The sequence below is a fragment of the Neolamprologus multifasciatus genome, chromosome 19 (genome assembly GCF_963576455.1).
Source record: "Neolamprologus multifasciatus chromosome 19, fNeoMul1.2, whole genome shotgun sequence".
In the NCBI taxonomy this organism is placed as follows: domain Eukaryota; kingdom Metazoa; phylum Chordata; class Actinopteri; order Cichliformes; family Cichlidae; genus Neolamprologus; species Neolamprologus multifasciatus.
The window spans coordinates 14,783,553-14,802,532 of NC_140457.1; the positions used below are offsets into that span (position 1 = coordinate 14,783,553).

Sequence of the window (18,980 nt, forward strand, 5' to 3'; positions counted from 1 at the left end):
TTGTTATTATTTATTTATTTTATTTTATTTTTAGTAGTTACAATGAGGCCCTAATATCAAGTGCTGTGTTGTGGCTTTAATCTGTTTGGCTTATGGAGTAGTTGCTGTAAAGCTCCTGAGACTCATTCTGTGCTGTAGATGTAAAACAGACCCAGTAGATGCACTGGGATAATCCTTGGTCTGTGGTAATCGGGAGTGTAAATCTATTTGTTTGTCTGTCAAATGCCAGATGACAAAAGGTGGCCACCATGATGCACAGAATCTGGTGCTTTCTGGCAGATGGTTATTAGAGCCTTCTTACAGCACCGTGCCTAAATGACCTTTTTTCCTTTTTTTCCTTTTCTTTCACTGAACACATTTTATGTATGTTTCGTATTTACAGTCCTTGTGTTTTGTGCCTTGGTAACCCAGGATGTGTGTGTCACAGAAAAAGGGTGTGATGGGAACGCATTGCTCAGACAGGGTATAGACATGGTTCAGAGACCCCGACAACTGTTCTGGGATGTGGTAAAACACCCCTATCACCACCAGAATCCCCAGCCACCACAACAAACACCCAGACATATGTAGGTCTGTCAGGATACCACCCAGTGCCAGGGTGTTGGCATCAACCACTTTGCCACCGGCAGTGTGAGGGCATCGGAAGCAGCGTCCAAGAAGAAAACAGCCCCCCCCCCCCCCCCCCCCCCCCCCCAAAAAAAAGACATAAGAATATGAACTGTGTAATTATGTTGTATGAGTGATGTTTAGATTTAGTGATGAATATCACTAAGGCTCCTTGGTTTGGGTTATGTCTAACATACAAAATAGGACAGTGGTCTGCAAGGTTTTAGATGTATTTTTATTTAGACATTTTTTTATTTTTCAAGGATACAATTTGGGTGTTTTAATCCAACCAAAAATAAACACAAGGGAAAAAAGGCAGTGACATCACCAATCCCTGATAGAAACCTGTGAGGAAAATGAATCATAAATGCAGCTATTTTGAAATCAAAAAGACAAGTTTTTTTCCTGAGGTGACTGGAGATGTGGGGGGTGGGATTTAGAGGAATTCGGGAAGCCGAATGTAGTCAAAGAGCAGGAAATGGAGGTGGAGCCAGATAGATTGGAGACGGAAGAGGAGAGGTGGAGGGGATCTGTCTATAAGCGCAGTGATGCGGCACAGAGTGTACTGGTGATGACTCAGCTGGCTCTCCATATAGCTACCAATCACTCTCCTCCTTGGCCCCCCACCTCCCCTCCGTCTCTCTTTCTCATTCTCGCTGCTATTCGGTGACTCTCTTAAAACTACAGCTCTAATTGGTTGATGATTACTTACTATGCTGGCTCTCGGATTATGACAAATCTTCAGTTAAGCTCTTTCACTCCACCTTGCTTCCTGTCATTCATAGTTTGCAACTCCCTGCAGATTGGTACAGCCGTGCATTCCAGGCTTACTCTAAATAGCATTGCCTTGGAGGCAAGGCCCTATTTGACCGTTTTTTTGTTTGTTTGTTTTAAATAATTGTTAACTCTGTTTGTTTGTTTTGACTTACCAGTAACATTTATAGCTTTAAGTCTTGGAGGGGGTGAGGCTGTGCTGGGTTATTTCACTATCAATGCACCCTGTTTAACTTAAATTGCATTATTCTTTACAATTTTTGTCTTAAAATGATAGCAAGGTTGGAATCATCATTCTGAAAGAAGCCTGATTTCTTGCATTCATGTGAGCATAGTCTCCATCTGTTCCTCTTTTCTTCTCTTACACACTGTCTTGACTGCTCTCTGTCTCTGTCTCTCTCTCTGACACTCTCCTCCATTAACATCACTTGCCTCTGTTCCCTTTCTGTCTCTTTTTCTGTCAGCAAGGCTCCTCCTCCTCTCTTTTCTCTAAGCACAATATGGAATGCGGTGTTAAGTATCAACCTTCCATGCAACTGTGATACTTCCTCCTCAGTCGGCCTTGCTGTGCGCTCACCTTACCTGCTCCGGCTCCATTCAGTCTCGCCTCCACAATCACCCCCAGAGGCACAGCAGACCCCTCCTCCCTTCCCCTGTCCTTGCCACCCCAGCAGCCTCTCACATCCATCCTTCCCTTCTTCTGTGCACTCATCCAGTAGCTCTAGGATAGTCACGCAGGCTTAACCCTCGCTGCTTCCTTTTCTTGTTAGAGACATGTATGAAACAATGATATGGAGACAGACGCTTGAATTATGTGCAGCACACTTGCAAAGCGACTCACACAGACAGAATGAAATTCAGACCTGAGCACTCCCCCTCTGACACACATACACACATATCATCAACCTCTTGTACAGCTGCCACGTATTAGCCTCTTGAAGTGTGCATGTTGACTGTTGTCCAGATCCACGGGGAACGGTGCCATCTGCTTTCAGCAATCGAGTACTTTGTTTGTGACCGTTATCCTCCGACAAGACATTTGGACCGCAAAGATGCACAGCGTAGCACTTGGGTCATTGAGCTTTTCATCGCACCAGCTCCTGCGCTCACGCATGCGCTCACGCATGCTCTCACGCAGATCGCGGTGCGCACAGTCACACATTCACACCCCATTAAGCCACCTCTCGTGCGCGTCAGTAAAAACCTCAAAGACTGTAATGGCCGTCTCTCATTTCATTTAATCTGCCTAGAGGAAGGCCAGGAGGTGGCCCAGTAGCCCTGATTAATAATAGGCTTTGGAAACGCAGCCTCTCTCTGCCATACACTTGGGCTCCCTGGCTCCAAAACACCTCCACACACTCCAACTCTCGGGCCATCACTGCTCTTCAAGTTTAACTTTATTTGTAATGAAAACCCCACTATTTAGAATGTGTTTTACAAATTATCTAAGAAGTATGTTGAGTATTGGATTTGGGGGGATTTTCTTTTTTTTTTCCATTTTTGATTTTAGAAGCTCTGGAACTGCCCATATGTGTAGTTCAAATGGCAGAAATCTTCTACGTCTTTTTGTTATATTCCTGTTGTGTTGGAATAATTGAATTTGACACATTACAACAGCTTATGGGGTTGGATTAAACCACACAGGTCAAATTCTGTATCCAGCTATATTAAAACATCTCAAAGAGTACCAGCATGGCTTGGTTCACTTTCAAACTCTTCTGTTTGTTTCTTTTTAGGTGGTACTGGAGTGTGTGCTGCAGAAAGACCTAGTATACAACAAGGTCAACCCCATCTTCCACCACTGGAGGATCAACGACAAGAAGTTTGGACTGACCTTTCAGAGCCCTGCTGATGCTCGTGCTTTTGACCGGGGAATACGGAGGGCCATTGAGGACATTAACCAGGGTGTGTTTTGCCTTTTTGTCTGCATGCGTGTGTGTGTGTGGTTGTTTTCTTTTTGCTAGTTTAGAACAGGTCAAACCAGATAACAAAGCCAATAGAAAGCCAGCAGAATGCACCTTAACTTAACAGTCCATCAGCCAGCATTGGCTATTGTTTCCATATCATGAAATCAAGGCAGCCCACAGATTTTTTTTCCCCCTCTACTACCCTCACCACCTTTCAAACTCTTACTCGATCGACAAAACATCACATTTGTTTAGAATTTGCACTGTGTGTCTTGGCAACCATTCAGTACATGTAAAAGTTGGATGTAGATGGATGTATGCACATGGATGTGGTGTGTATTCTACTGGTGTGCATTCACAGCCTGTATTCCTGCTTGTTTATCTTGGCTTGTAAAGGCTGACCTAGCATCTGTTCTAGAAGAGATGTGTGCCGTTGATTACCTTTGATGACTCCTCCGCCAATGCTACCTGCTCTCTCACCCAAGCTTGAACCCTGCTGTGTTATCTTATCAAGCCCAGCTGCCCAGATAAGCTTGCCACATCCGTAGAGACTGGCAATGCAATGCTTTGCTCAGACAGTGGGTGATAGAGGACAGGAGAGGGTTGGTGGGAAAGACGAGAAACTCATAGAATGGATCGCAACCTGAGATATGGGCTGAGCTTCACTCAGAAGAAACTTGACCAGACTGGGCTTTTGTCCTTCTCTGTCTTGGCAAGATAGTTTGAGGACTGGCTAGACTAGTCTAACAAAATTTTGTATTTGGACTGAATGTGGCATTTATATATTTTAAAGCTAAGATAGGTATTTACTTTATGCGTGGAACTGAGTGGGCAGGTTTAGGTCCTAATAAGCATTATTTTTCAGCACAGTGCCAGAGGTTGCAAAGTCATCCAATTAGTAGGAGAATTGCCAACTCAGCAATCTGCTATCCAGCCCTGTGTTATACAAGATGCTGGTCGACCGGCTGGCTGGCTGGCTGAGGAGCTGTAATATCCTTTACTCTCTAGACCCAGGAATCATGGGGAGCATAGAGGAGGTACAGTGGAACATTTGTAAAGGTTTATCGCCACTGAGCATCAGTTGCTTCTTGCCCACAGCCGTTTATCTGAGATTTGAACTTCCTGGGCACAAGTCCACACCATCTAGGTAAAAGGTAATCATGTAGAACATGCTTTGCAAGCTGCTTTCCCTGTAAATTTCACATGAAGATAACAAACAGGCAATAACAGCATACTTCATTACCACAGGGTCATCTTCTAGGATGATTAGTGTCTCTTTTAAACAAACCAAAATTTGCTCCCAGTTTCTTAAATAATGTCTTCTATTTTGGTACGCTAAAATGATGTGTGGAAACCTGAGGGGTTTTGTTTTGAATGGGGTGTTGGCATTTGAAGGTGTTACTGTGAGCTGGGAAGCTGTTATGGTCTTTTGTCACAGTTTGACAACAAAATATCAGTAACATATCTGATATTCATGATTTGAGGCCGTTTCAGTGCTGTTCAGATAATCAGATGGCAAAGAGGCATGGATATCTCGTGTAGCAGGGCCCGGGTGATTGTGAAGATTCTCATTCAGAGACTGTATAGTTTTGGTGTGCTAATAAATGCTTCGGCTTCTTCCTGTGAATGTCAGCTACAGCAGGTGATGGTGGGGTTTCATTCCCTTGCATTTCTCTCTCTCTCCCCCTCCCACCCCTGCTGTCCTCTCCTCCCTCCGTTCTCCTCTCTCTCCTGGCATCTTCTGTATTCTGCCAGTGTTGTGTAATGCCTCTCCTCAGTTCTTCTGTATTCCAGTTGCATCGTTCTGCTGCTGGACTGCTGCGTGAATGTGTGTGGGGGAGAGAAGAGGCAGGAAGGGAATATATGTTTTTGCCTGTGTGTGTGTGTGTGTGTGTGTGTGTGTGTCTGCGCACGCGTATCTGCGTGCACGCACACGTGTATCAGTCTTGCAGTCCTCTGTTGCCATGGCAACGTCAGGCACATGGCTCAGGCAGCTTTGTGGCCCAGCGCTGCCAGAGTTGGGCTGCAGGAGGCCTCTTTCTCTCAGTAGTGGAGAAATGCATACACACACACACACACCTTTCTCCATGTGACTCAGCGACAGACAGACTGATGGACAGACTGTGTCTAACACAAGCTCAGTGAATTCTTCTGTCCTCTCTGTGACAGAGATCACATTACTGTGTTTTTTTGCATTCTCTCTCTGAATGCAGACAGGAAGATTGATGCCCCAGTGCTTTAAATAAAGCCTCAGTAATCCTAAATAAGTGAACCAAAGTTTAAAAAGAACCTCTTGATGCCCTTGGGTACAAATATATTCACCCCCCCCCCCCCCCCCCCCCCCCCCACACACACACATTCAGATAGTTTTGTCCTTGCTTTCTACAGCATTGCCAAACTGTTTTCTCATCTAGAAATGTCCTTAAACATTGATTCTTCTTTTTATTTATTTTTTTTCGGGTTTTTTTAATTGTTAATTTAAGCTGACTGAAACCACAATAATTTGATTGGCTGTACCTGTGCACTGATATTTTTTAGTAAATGGCTGCATTTTATGTTAATTCTGACCATATGCTTGGAAGTGCATAGGTATAACTCATCGTTCTGAACTCAGCTTTTAGATTTTATACTTCTGATGATATTACCTGGTGAATATTATCAAATTATTAACTTTAAATGTGATTTAACAGTTCTTTATGCAACGTTATGCACATATTAACTCAGATTTACTTCAATTATTGTTCTGAAAGAGTAAATGTCTGCTGTCTGTAAAGCAACACACACCTGCACGAATGAGTGGTTAACTGGTGGCTTTCTTTTAGTTGTGTAATGCTTTATTTTTGTTTTTTGTTTTTTTTTTCTTGGATTTGGTTACATTAACAGCCATATATTACACATACTAAAAATGTAGGTTTATTCCAAGCAAAGTTTTTATCTTATGTCACAAAACGGTGGTGTTGCATTCTGCTTGTTGTGATCTGACAAACCTCAAGACTTATCTGGACTATACAGTGTCAGTATGTGCAGGGAAATTGGCAGACTTTATTCAATTACACCTTCACCTAGCTTTAAAAAAAAATCTTCAGACTGCATACATTAAACAAGTTATTTCACATTGTTGACATAACTTATTAAAATGTTATCTTTTAAAAAGTGATGTTTGTGAGAATAGTGTTCAGCAAAACACTATGAAAATATAAGTAGTGTAAGTGTCTTTCTTAAGATTACACAATCTACAGGAGAAGTCAATGTGTGCAGTGATGAAAAATGTTAGCTCTTTCCTCCACCTCGGTAACTGAGGTGTTTGGGGTGCGAAAATGGCACGTGGGTTTTTAGCCGAGGTCACGGTTACATTATTCTCTGCATGCTTATTTTATTAACTTCTGTGAACCCCACTAACACAAAGCAGCTTTCATTTCCCCATTAGGCCACAGGCAGAAGAAAGCAGAAGTCTTGAACTATTCCGGCCCGACAAGAGTCAGCGTGGTAACTTTAAACCATGCTTAGGGGAACAGTTTGAGAAACAAACAAACAAATAGAAATATTTTGTTGGTAGAAGGAAGTTGCTGAAAGATTCAGACTGATGCAGGTTGTCGCCTGGGTTCTTTGAATTTTTACCCTCTAGTCTTCCCTTGCTTTTGTCAATCAAATTTAGCTACGAGAGTTTTGTGTTGTATACTTTGCCTGTTTGAGCTGTTGTTAAGTTCTCGTACCTTTCTCTCTTTCAGGTTGTCGACCGTTTGGGGAAGGCGATAATCCAGAGGATGGACTACCGGTGAGTGACATTAAAGTTTAGTAAAGAAAACCTGTGTTGCTATGACTGAAAAGAGTGAAGTTCTCTCTGCTTTGTCACCGACTCTGAAATGACATGATCCACATGTTTGGTTGAGGTCTGATCTGTCCCAGCCAGGTGCTGACACCTGCCTTTGTTGTCTCACAGTTGTTCTTAGAGATTTACAGATGTTTAACCAGTGTCAGCCAGACCCTGAGGTGAAGCTGGGTGTTGGCCAGCAAATGTGGTGTACTCTAACTCTGCAGCTGTCAGTCTTGTCAAGATTGAAGATGATATATTATCGCCTGGAGCATTCATCTTTACTAGTCAAATAAGGCTTTAGGATGTTGATGTTGTCTTAGCTGAAAAAACAAGGTACTTCAAGGTACTCAGTAGATAGTTGTGAACTCACGTTTAGCCTGTTTAAGCTAATCTCTCCATGATGCTGATGTCAGGGTCACATCTCGTAAGACTCTTTATTCTTCCTTTGCGTGAAGATAGGACTCTATGACTTTAGCTAACTAAATTTGGGACCAACTAAACCTGTACACAATAACTGCATGCACCATGTATTGTACCAACAACAACACTCAGTGCCTTTGCACAGCGGTTGACTTGTCACCATGTGTGTTTAAGAATGTCACGTTCTCTTTAGCAGAGAAAGGCAGCAGGTGTATAGTTCAAGGCAACACACCCTTGGTAATTTGTTTTAGATATCTGGCCTTTTTACAGGAAAGCCAGCCACCCACCTGTTCTGCTTCTGATTGCAAAGTTGATAAAGGCACATTAGTAGGAAGGGCAGCTCTTGTAGGACACATTTAGTGACAGTATAGAAGCCTCTGACACTGTTAAGCAATCCAATGCACCAGTGCTGTAAGGAAACCCTACACATAATAAGGATTAACTGTTGTGCAACACTGAGGTGTGTTGATTCACCTCTGATCATTTCCTCCACTCTGCACACTCTCCCAACTCTTGAGCCACTGGGGCGATCGTGGCTCAAGAGTTGGGAGTTCGCCTTGTAATCGGAAGGTTGCCGGTTCGAGCCCCGGCTTGACAGTCTCGGTCGTTGTGTCCTTCTGGTGTGGGCCAGAAGGGCCGATGGCGCGATATGGCCTCGCTTCTGTCAGTCTGCCCCAGGGCAGCTGTGGCTACAACTGTAGTAATTGCCTCCACCAGTGTGTGAATGGGTGGATGACTGGGTGTGTAAAGCGCTTTGCGGTCCCTAGGGGGGACTAGTAAAAGCGCTATACAAATACAGGCCATTTACCATTTACCACTGTATATGGAATAGACAGAACCACGTTTGTGGTCTCTTGTTGACCTCATGTGAATTAAATTTTTAGCTATGAACCTCCCAGAGGCTTATACTTACCTCTGATCTGCTCTGTACTTGCCCATCTGCATGATGCAGACTAGAAGAGCAGTGATGGAGGAGAAAGTGGTGTTCCAGTTCTTGTGGCAAAGTTCGTCTTTAAGGAATCAGCCTGAACATACAGGAAATCCAATGGCACCGCTGTTGCTAGGCAGCGGGGGGGCAGGAGGAGGGGTAAGGGGTGCAGCCAGAGAGGGGTAGAAGGGGGGTGTTCAGCAAGCCACCGAGGGTGTCACCATGGTGATTTGGCATCCGAATGTTGCGGTCAGAGACCTGGGCTACAGAAAAAGAGAAGTGAACCAGAGGCTGCGGCCAGAGAAGCAGCAAATACCACCACACAGCAAAGTGTTAGCCGAGCTGTGTGGCTCCAAGCTCCATCACGAAGTCACGTCAGTGTCTGTGCAGATAAATGATGACTTTCAAAAAAAAAAGAAGTACAGAAGCTTTGCTGCATGTCACCCCCTCCCAACCTTTCTGTGGCTCCCTCCATCTGCCATGTGTGGGTGTGTAAAAGGCAAAATGCAAAAAAAGCATAAAAGAAAGAAAGAAATTGTTATGACCACTAGAGGTGGGAAATGGATAGTAATTTCATTCACTTCACACGGAGTCATGAAATAATCACTCTAGTAAGTCAGATTAGTTGCTGTATTTGGAGCGTGTGCACTTTCTGCTAATATTTGGCACCAGAATGTTAATAATTGTATCACAAGAGGAAGCGGTGTGATGATGCATCAAGATTTCAAAATGTTGTCCCACCCCTGGTTGACCACACATGTAGTTTTTATTAGTAGTAGGTCTTTTTAGAAGCAGTAGCAGCTCTCTATGGATTTGCTGTGACCTTGTGCCAAAAACAGATACCAGAGGTCACCATGAAGCCTTGTTTTTGTTCCTTGATTAAATGGCTCTAAAAATCGACGGGTATCAAAATTTGCTGGAATTCATCCTAGCCTTGCATTGTTACAAAGACTTGTGTGCGTCGGGTATGTGCACGCACACACGCGTGCATTGTCAGTGTTCGTGCGCTGAAGATGGTCTTCTCCACCCACATCCTGCCCACTGAGGCTGAGCACCCACATGTATGCCCTTCACAAGCTTACCACATTCTTCCTCTCACTCAAAAAACACACACACACACACACACACACACACACACACTGAACATGCAACATATTTCACCCATAGAGAAAAGTGGTTGCACAACACCCTACTCAGCTGTGATGACCCACTGCCAGGAATTATGCTGTACCGCTACAGTCCTTCCGCTAGTACTAAGTAAAATATGTATGTGAGGGTTTTTTGTTCTTTTGCTTTTTTTCTTTTCTCGAATACCACAGGAAAACATCCACATCTAATTTAGAACTGGCAGGAAGTTTTCTCTTATCTGTTTTGTACACATGGGTTTTGTTGGCCAGTGAGTTTCACAGCCTCACTCTGACCGATGATGTCGTTTTCTATGAGACATCTCCAAGCTGTGAAGAAGAGTAGTTTAAAGGTAGCCATTTGACATTTTATGAAATATGCCTTTTATTCTCTTTTGCTGTGAATTTGACAAAAATCTATCAAAATGTATTTGTAGATTGATGTAACTCAGCAGGCCGGAAGTTGTTACATACATCTCACCTCACTCTTACAAATAAAGACTCACTTCCCAAAACAGCCAACCACTCCTTTAGGACACATCAGGAGTGGGCTTTTTTTTTTTTTTTTTTTACATTTTTTAATTTTTAATTTTAAGCTGGCAGGACCCAGAGATGAGCACCCATCAGGCTTCTTTCTAGCCTGTGAGAAACAAGCTCATAGAGAAGTAAAGCATGTATTCATGTTTGCATTCAAATATCCAGGCACGCACACAAAACGTTCCTTTGCTTTGTTGAAGTGTGTGTCGTAAGCTTTTAGTATGTGGGCCAGCCTTCCCTGTCCTCAACCCCTGTGCCTTTGAGGGCGGAAGTGCATGGATCCCTGATGTTGGTGTGGAGCCAGGTTGCCCGTGGCTCCGCACCACCTACAACGCCCTCTCTGCATTCCTCCCCCTTCTCGTCTCCTCCCTCAAACAGCCACATCTCTAGGGTCAGATCAGCTCCAGATTGGCCCCCACGCATGCCTTTGAATAGTGGGGGCTTGGGCAAGCACTTTAAAAGGAAGCCCAAGTCTGTTTCCCATTTGCCCCGCCGCCCCTCGCTCCTTTCTCTCTTTCTCTCACATACACATACAGCTGTCATCTGGCTTTTTAAGTTCTCTGCTGCATTTCTCCAGCTGGAGCTGGTTTATGACATTCCCTCGGCAGACTCTTTGGCCTCTCGCTCCCTCTCCCCCCTCTCTCTCGCTCTAGCTCTCTCAGACGCGCACACACAAATACAACACAATCTCATTTTTTCCTGCTCTGTTCTTTCTCTTCCCTCTGCCTCCAATGTCTCCTGTTCCTCACATTCCCCTGCAGACGCTGTCGATGTGTGTTGCACCACTTGGTATGTTTGGAGGCAATGAAGGAACAAAGTCACACACACGCACACAGACCATGTGTTAGCAGTCTGTGGGGTGGGTGGGGTAGGGGGCTAGTGGAGGAGAGAGGGGGGGGGGAAGTCAAAGGAAGCATCTCTTAGCAACCACAGGACAGTAATTACTGTAGCAGCAGCTGGGAGCAAACCAGATTTCCGCTGTGCGTTAAAGCACTGGCGTGGGCTACTTTACACACGGCACTGACTAACTACAGCCAGCACCACCTCCACACACAGAAAAGAGAGAGGGAGAGAAGGTGGGAGAAGAGAGGAGGACTAACCCTGCTTTGATGAGGTCGAGATGTGTGTGGGGGGGAAAAAGAGGGTCAGCTAGCCAGTGCATACGAGGCTCGAATACGGTCCGATCGAACTCGAAGATGCCTCGGCATGCATCCATCTGTGTTTGTGTATTTTCGGTTGCGACACGCAGAGAGAAAGAACCTTCAGTTTAGCGGGGTCACTTTGAGACATCACAGGAGCGTTTAGAAATAGGCAGGCACGTCTGTGAATGTGAAGTTTAGCCATGTTTTGAGGGCGACCGGTGCCCAGTTCTGCTTATTTTCCCGTATCTCGCGTGAACGTTTGAATAAGCTGGAAGTTGTGAACATAGTTGCACTGAAATCAAGCTCCACAAAATATCACAAGGCTCTTAACATAATAACTATCCTCCCCCAACTCTCATCACCTCTGCATGCATGAATCATGAAAATCACTGCTGCTTTTGATTTTTGTTGCCATGAGTACTTAAAGTATGAGGCTATTGCTGTTGGAGGCTCCTTTTTTAAATATAATTTCTGTAGATGTGTAAAAATATTTTCCTGCATTTGATGTCCTCTGTGTCATTCACAAGATGTTATTTATAGGCCGATTGATGTCAACAGTGAGCTTTCTTCTTGTAATTGTTGGAAGGAATTAATTGTTCGCTTTCACGTTGCAGCGCATGGTTTCCAACATTTCTCTTTTTTTCAGTATTGTCAAGAGCCTTTTTAGGCCAGTGTTTGTAGATTTTTGCATCAGCTAAAATGTTTGTGGGAACACATGCAAGGCTGATGGGAACTCTGAGTTCTTAACAGAAGGGCCTTGAGTCATCTACACAGCTCAGTCATTTGGACAAGCGTGGGTGCAGGATGCCCCCTGGTGGTTAAAGTGGAACACACACACACACACACACACACACACACACACATACACACACACACACACACACACACACACACACACACACACACACACACACACACACAAACGACAGCCTACACACACTGAGTCAAAGCTGTTGTAATCATGAAAACTGAACTGATTGACCATTAGAGCTTTTAACAGTGAAGCAGTATCGTGAAAAGTGAGAATGGCTTTTTTCAGAGGGGATTAACAAAAAAAATTGATAATTTGCAGATTTTTTGGTAAGCAAAGTGACTAAAAATAATTACAAAAGTTGTTATTGCATCATCAGAGTGTTAATTCACTAGATTTTCTTTGTGATGTGTTACTAGGGAAGAAATTTGAACATGTTTTAAGTTTCATCCTGTTTCGCATACTTACTTGATTCTGTATGCCTGTAGGTGTGTGATGAGCCTCCTTCCATCTGTACCCCGATGAAAGAGCCCTTCTCTCCTCTGAACAATGTCGTCTCCACCGAGCCATTCAGGGGCTGCTACGTTCGCGCCCAGCCCTTTGACGAGTTCCCCTCCAGCAACAGGCGCTACCTGCCTCCACAGGTCTGCCTTTGCCTTACTGGCTTATATCAATATATAATTCTTTAAATTAAGGTACTTTTTATGTAGTATTTTCCACAAAGTGTTGATTTGTAGTCTTTCTAGCAATCTGACTTCTTATTTTCCTCTTTAAGTCGACTCGCCGTGTCAGTTTTCGCATGGATGAAGAAGAGATCGTCCGCATCAACCCACGCAAAGACGTGCTCATCCGTGGCTACGAGGACTACCGTCACCCTGTCATGTGGAAACCTGAACCCGACCGTGAGGACCTGGATTTCCCCACTGCATTTCACAAACTGGACAGTAAGAAGTGCGAGTACCTCTTCCCCGATGGCCCCGGTGGAGACTCCCACTCAGGCCCCGGAATGGGTATAGGAACAGGTATAGGGCTTGGGCTGGGCAAGGACACGGCCATCAAGACTCAGCCGTCGCCCCTCATGAAGTCCAAAAAGAGCAGACGGCGGCGAGAGGACGGCGAGCGTTCACGGTGCATTTACTGTCGGGAGATGTTCAACCACGAAGACAACTGGCGGGGGCAGTGCCAGGATGCCCCCGACCCAATTAAACAGTGCATCTACAAAGTCAGCTGTATGCTATGCGCCGAGAGCATGCTGTATCACTGCATGTCTGACTCAGAGGGTGACTTCTCAGACCCCTGTTCATGTGACACTTCTGACGAGCAGTTCTGTCTGCGCTGGCTGGCCCTGGTGGCGCTCTCGTTTATCGCACCCTGCATGTGCTGCTACCTGCCTCTGCGCGCGTGCCACCACTGTGGCGAGGCCTGCCGCTGCTGTGGGGGCAAGCACAAGGCCGCGGGGTGACCCGACACCGGACACTGGGACGCCATCAAAGCTAGCAAACAAAGGAAGTGGATAAAAGCGGAAAATTATAAGCTGGCATCCTTTTTTCATTCCCCTCTCAGACGGGGTGATATGTTGTTGATCCCCACTTTGAGGGCTTTTGGAGATTTCAGTTTGTGTTTGTCGCCGACAAGCAGCAGCGGAGGACAAAACCATATGCTTTGTGGGGGGTAGGGGGGCTCTGAGCATCAAGCTAAGCTCAGGAGCTTAAGCTGAGGAGAAGAAGAGGAGGAGAAGTCACGATTAATAGACTTGGAGATGTTACTACACACATCTGCACATACAAACACACACACCTCTCTCACATTCACACTCATAAGCCAGGCCACAAATATCAGACAGTAGTACAAGTTATGTGTAACTTCATGAAGGAAAATTGTCTTTTGTACAGAGAGCGACAACTTCACGACAAAAAAAAGAAAAAGAAATCAAAACTATTTTGCGCTGAGGAAAAAACGTACTTGCTGTTTGGGTATGCTAAAAGGGATATGTTTTTGCTTGTTTGTGAATTTGCAGTTGGGTAACAGTGGCCTTTCCTTCATGGCTTAAGCATTCGCTGACAATGTAATTATTAGACAGAGAAAAGTGCACTATAAAATGATATTCCCCCCGAGTAAAGGTAATCCTCTGAAATTCTTGTGGTATATTAACCACCGTGTTCTATTGTAATTTTAATGCTTGAGAGTAGTTGCTGTGGTGGATGTCTGGCCATTTGATTTCCTTCTTTCCTTTCCATCACTTTTTTTAAGCAGAGTAACAGATTGATTTTGAAGGTCCACCTTGGCACAGCTTGCACAGTTCATTTAAAAGACGTTAAAATGACTAACTCGCCTTCCTGAGGTGATTTAGATCGTTTGATTGCATTCCAAAATAAAGGGATCGATTCTACAATTAGAAGGGAAAAATATGGTAACAACTTCACTACATTAAACACCCCCTCCCCCCATATATTTTTATTTCCTCATAAGAAAATTGCATTTTAGAACCTCTTGAACCATATAAATAGAAACCAACACACAACAGTTTCATTTACTTCAGTGAATCTCAGTTATAGTCCAGTTATTTACTGCTGTAGTGAAATTGGTGGGTTTTTTTGTTTGTTGTTATTTTTTTTTCTTATTTTCCTGCTCAGTTTTACAATTAGTTCTTAATCAAGTGTTAAAATGTTGCTCAACCAGCAAGTTTTGTTTTGGTGAGGTAAGGGGTTACAGTGCTCCTTGGTTAAAATGACATGGCACTTAAATTTGACTATTCTTTGACTGATAAAACTCCAGATTTTGGAATTAGTCTGTTCAAAAATTAAGTTAACATCCTGTTTTGTTTTTGTTTTTGTTTTTTAGTGGGTTAAAAATAAAAGAGACAAAAAAACCCAAAAAAAAACAACCCTCTTTTTAAAGCACTGCTCTCCAAGCTTTGGTTGCAGCACCCTCTTAAATTCCCTTGTTTGACCTCTGAATCGTTCTGTTTTTCCCCTTCAAATGTTGTGCAAATGTGGTATTACATTGTTTCTTAAAAGTTAGTCCACTCCTTCCACGAATGAATGAATGAACGAACGAACGAACGAGTGAAGGAATGAATGCATTGTTTTGGGAACGCTGAGCATCTCAGCTACTAAACCCTGAGATGTTCTGTATGTGTGTGTGTGTGTGTGCATAGGTCTGCATACGCAGAGGTGGTTTTATGTTACGTAACGTCACCGGTGACTACGTGATTCAGGCTTTGACTCATAACAGTACTGACCACCATCCTGCTTTTGGAAGCCCTGGCTTCAGAGTAAACAAAGTAATGAAATGCACTCATCGGCTTTCTTGCCAAGTTAGATTGAGAAGAGTGACGCTTGTTCTGTTAATATGAAGACTGAAAGCAGGTGGAAGCAGCTAACCGATATCTCTAAATTGCATTAATCCCTTTTCCCTTTAAATTTAAAAAAATGAAAAATAAAAAAAATAATAAAAAAGCGCATTTAAAAAAAAAAAGGAATTACATATGGATGCACGGATGTTTAAAAATAAATTGGCCAACGCCAGCATGATATTTTTCCACATTTTAATGTGTTTTTGTTGTTATTTATTCCCGTCTTTGTCCAGGGAAACAAAGAAATCTTCACCCTAAATAAGACTGTTAAAAAGCTTCTTCATCACATTGGGTTTTTTTTTTGTTTTGTTTTTAATACTCACAAGAAGAAGAAAAAAAGCGCTGTGGAGACCAGAGATTATGGAATGTCAGTGAAATTCGGAGTCTTGTAGTGATGACAGATGGAATAACAGTTAGCGGTGCGAAATGGCTAGAAGCAGCAATTTGAAACAACTACCAATGGGATGGCAAAGGATACTGCTGACTGACAAAAGATAGGGCAGGAAATAAGGTTTCCTATGCAACCGGTGTCTGAAAAGTCTGCTAGCAGCTGTCCGCTGCAAAGCGAGAGGTGGCAAGTGAAAATCACTTTATATGTGGACAGGGCTATAGCCAAAATTAATGACCAGAAATATTGTCCACTTGGATTTCCTGGTAGGCCAATATTGGTTGACGAGGGCAGCATGTCGACATCTGTAGTCCACTGCACAAACATGGTATGACCTGTAAATTGGTAACCTCAGGAGATGGATTATGTTTGCCTCCGTTTCAGTCGTAACTACATGAATGAAGCTTCATATTTAGTAAACAGATGTAAATGATGATAATCTTCTGGTCTAACTCTTGGCAAGAAAGACACTATCCTGCACTCCTCACCCAAATGTCCAAATTTAAAACCCTTTGGGAAACAGTATCTACATGGACTGTTTGGCAGTCTTACCCAACCGAATATTCAAAATTGAACTTAACGCTTCTAGAGTAAAAGTCGCTACAAGAACAGCTTAGTTTGGACATCTGGCTGCAATAACCCAAATGCTCCCTAACTGAAAAGTGTAATCCACCTCAGTTTTTTTTTTTTAATAGCAAATTTGGTACAACATCCAAATGCTGTTATTATCAGATATGCATGTTTTCCCACCTCCTGTCACTCTGAGTTTAAAAAAGGAAAAAAAAAAAAAGAGAGAGAGAAACCACACCTCACTTAGGAGTACAAGAGAACAATTTATCTTCCAGATTCCTCCCTAACCAATGCTCCCTTTACTTTCTATGCAAACCTTCGAATGTGGGGAAACGCATTGACCTCTTGGCGGACTGAGTCAGTGACTAGACGGGACATTTTAAATGCTATATATAGGTAGACGACAAACCCCTGGTACCAAACTCCAAACACTTGTAAATATGTAACACTATATTTAAGTACTGATAATAATCCCAGTTTGTTTTTTTGTTTTTTTTCGTTTCTTCTTTTTTTTGCCTTTGAAATTTTAAAGATAGAGTTGTATTTATCGTTGCTGTCAGCATATACCGTAGCTTGAAATGACAGCATTTGTACATAGGTCACCTTTTAGTATTATTTCACATTGAAAAGTAGAGGGCGTTTGTGATGGAAATGACTATTGAGTTTCTAATAGAGTTTCTCTCTAGTTTTGTATGGTAGAAGGAAGGATAGTGCTAACACGGTACAGTAGTGGCAGTCCACTTGTTTTTAAAGTTTGAGATATATATATATATATATATATATATATATATAAAAAACAAACACACACACACGTATAAAGCTGCTAGATACAATCACTAATTTTATTGTGTTGACAGAGAAAATCAGCTATGAATGACTGTTAAACCTTAATTCTCCAACAGCATATAACGACAACGGTCAGTTTTGAAATGTTTGATTGCTCTGTGTGATGAAGTGGACACTTGTGCATGTGTGTGGGTGCGAGAGTGTTACTATATTGTGCCCACGGCTGTGTGTTTGTATGTGTGTGCGTGCTAGATTCCAGGTAGGTTGGCCGTGTGCGTTGGTGTGTGTGTGTAACCAAATGTTTCGTTGGTTGTCTTTCTCCCATTGTAATCTGATTACCCTGCATTATTGCAAGCTGAACCAAGGTTTGATGAACCTGATTAAAACTTGCTGGCTGAGAAGCAAAATGTAGGACGTGCATTTATACAAAGTGTAGAGAATGCTGAAATAACACTTCTCATTCTGCATTAACCAGCACAGTGCAACTTCCTGTCATGTACTGTATTATATATGCAACATGTGTCTGTCCGCTTTAATATATATATATATTTTTTTGACCTGCATTATATAAAGACTTCAGTTTTAACCACTTTGCTGCTAGTCTTTTATCCTCTTTCAATCTTGGAAACTGTGCATATCTTTGGGAATGCATACAAGTGTACATTCTTGACATTGTGTAGATTAAGAAAGATGAAAAAAAAGCTATATAAACCTGTTTCTCTTCAGTGTATTGTTTTAAAAACGGTTACTTTTTACAGCAGTTGAGTGGTTATGTTTCAATTCTCCGATGCTTTGGTGCACTGATGATACTATACGTAAGCTTTTTTTCATCTTACAGCGCTCGATGTAACATTTACGTGATTAGTTCTAAATAGTGGAAGACATTTGTGTTTTGAAACTTGCAGTATAAATGGTACTATTCTTAACTATTCTGTAAAACACTGCCTGTTTTCTTACTTTTCGTTCTTTCACTTTCTCTATTTGTGCACATTTCTTTTTCCTGTGCATCTTTTTTTTTTTTTTTGGTTTCCTTTTAGTGCCATCTGCTTTCACATCCTGACAACCTCAAAAAAGTGCCTCACGTCCATCCTAGTTTCCATCTTAACGTCTCTTGTTCTGGTTTTATTGGTTTCTACACGTCTAGGTATTATCATGGTTCGAGAATACCAAGTATCTGTTGTAAAATTTATAGTACCAATAACTCATGTCATAGTTGTATTTTCTTTATACAGATGTAGCTTGTTACTTTTCATAAATATAATGTAAATATGCATACATATGTTTGTAACAGTTTTTATGTTACATCATACACTTGTAATTTGACATATCAAATAACATTATCATAATAAAATGGTGAGTTTTAATCTTTTGCCTGCACTTGATTGATTTCTTGATCACAGCCAACTTATACAATGTTGCATAGAGAAGACAAAATAGAAGAAGACATACATTTAGTGAACCGCAACATTAAATGGGTGGGGACCTCTGAAGATTGACAACCAAGACTTCAGCAACAGATCCTTTAGGTTCTATACGTTGTGAGGTGGGACTACAAAATGTAGAACTAGTTCAAGCCCAAAACCCATCTAGCCATTGATTCATCCGTCTTCTGTCACTTATCTGGGGCAGTGTTGATGGGTCAGCAGTCAAAGCAGAAATGTCCAGACCTCACTCTCTGCAGACATCTTCCCCAAGTCTTCCAGGAGGATACTGAGGCATTCCCAAGCCGGTTGAAAGATATAATCTCTCAAGCATGTCCTGGATCTCCTCCCAATGGGACATGGCCAGGAGGCATCCTAATCAGATGTCTGAACCACGTTAACTGGCTCTTTTTGATACAGAGGAGTAGCTGCTCTACTTTGAGTCGATGTCAGTGGT

At 42.7% G+C, this 18,980-nt stretch overlaps 1 protein-coding gene across 1 annotated transcript in view; it reads left to right on the top strand.

Moving 5' to 3' along the window:
• The window catches only part of spred1 (sprouty related EVH1 domain containing 1), a 32,770-nt gene extending 17,290 nt beyond the window's left edge, over positions 1-15,480 (top strand). The window contains exons 3-6 of the mRNA XM_085143198.1: positions 3,117-3,285; positions 7,016-7,062; positions 12,492-12,647; positions 12,779-15,480. Of these exons, the coding sequence (XP_084999324.1) occupies positions 3,117-3,285; positions 7,016-7,062; positions 12,492-12,647; positions 12,779-13,465 (1,059 nt within the window). The 3' untranslated portion in view covers positions 13,466-15,480. The remainder of the gene's footprint in view (positions 1-3,116; positions 3,286-7,015; positions 7,063-12,491; positions 12,648-12,778) is intronic.
• Positions 15,481-18,980: the final 3,500 nt, after the last annotated feature.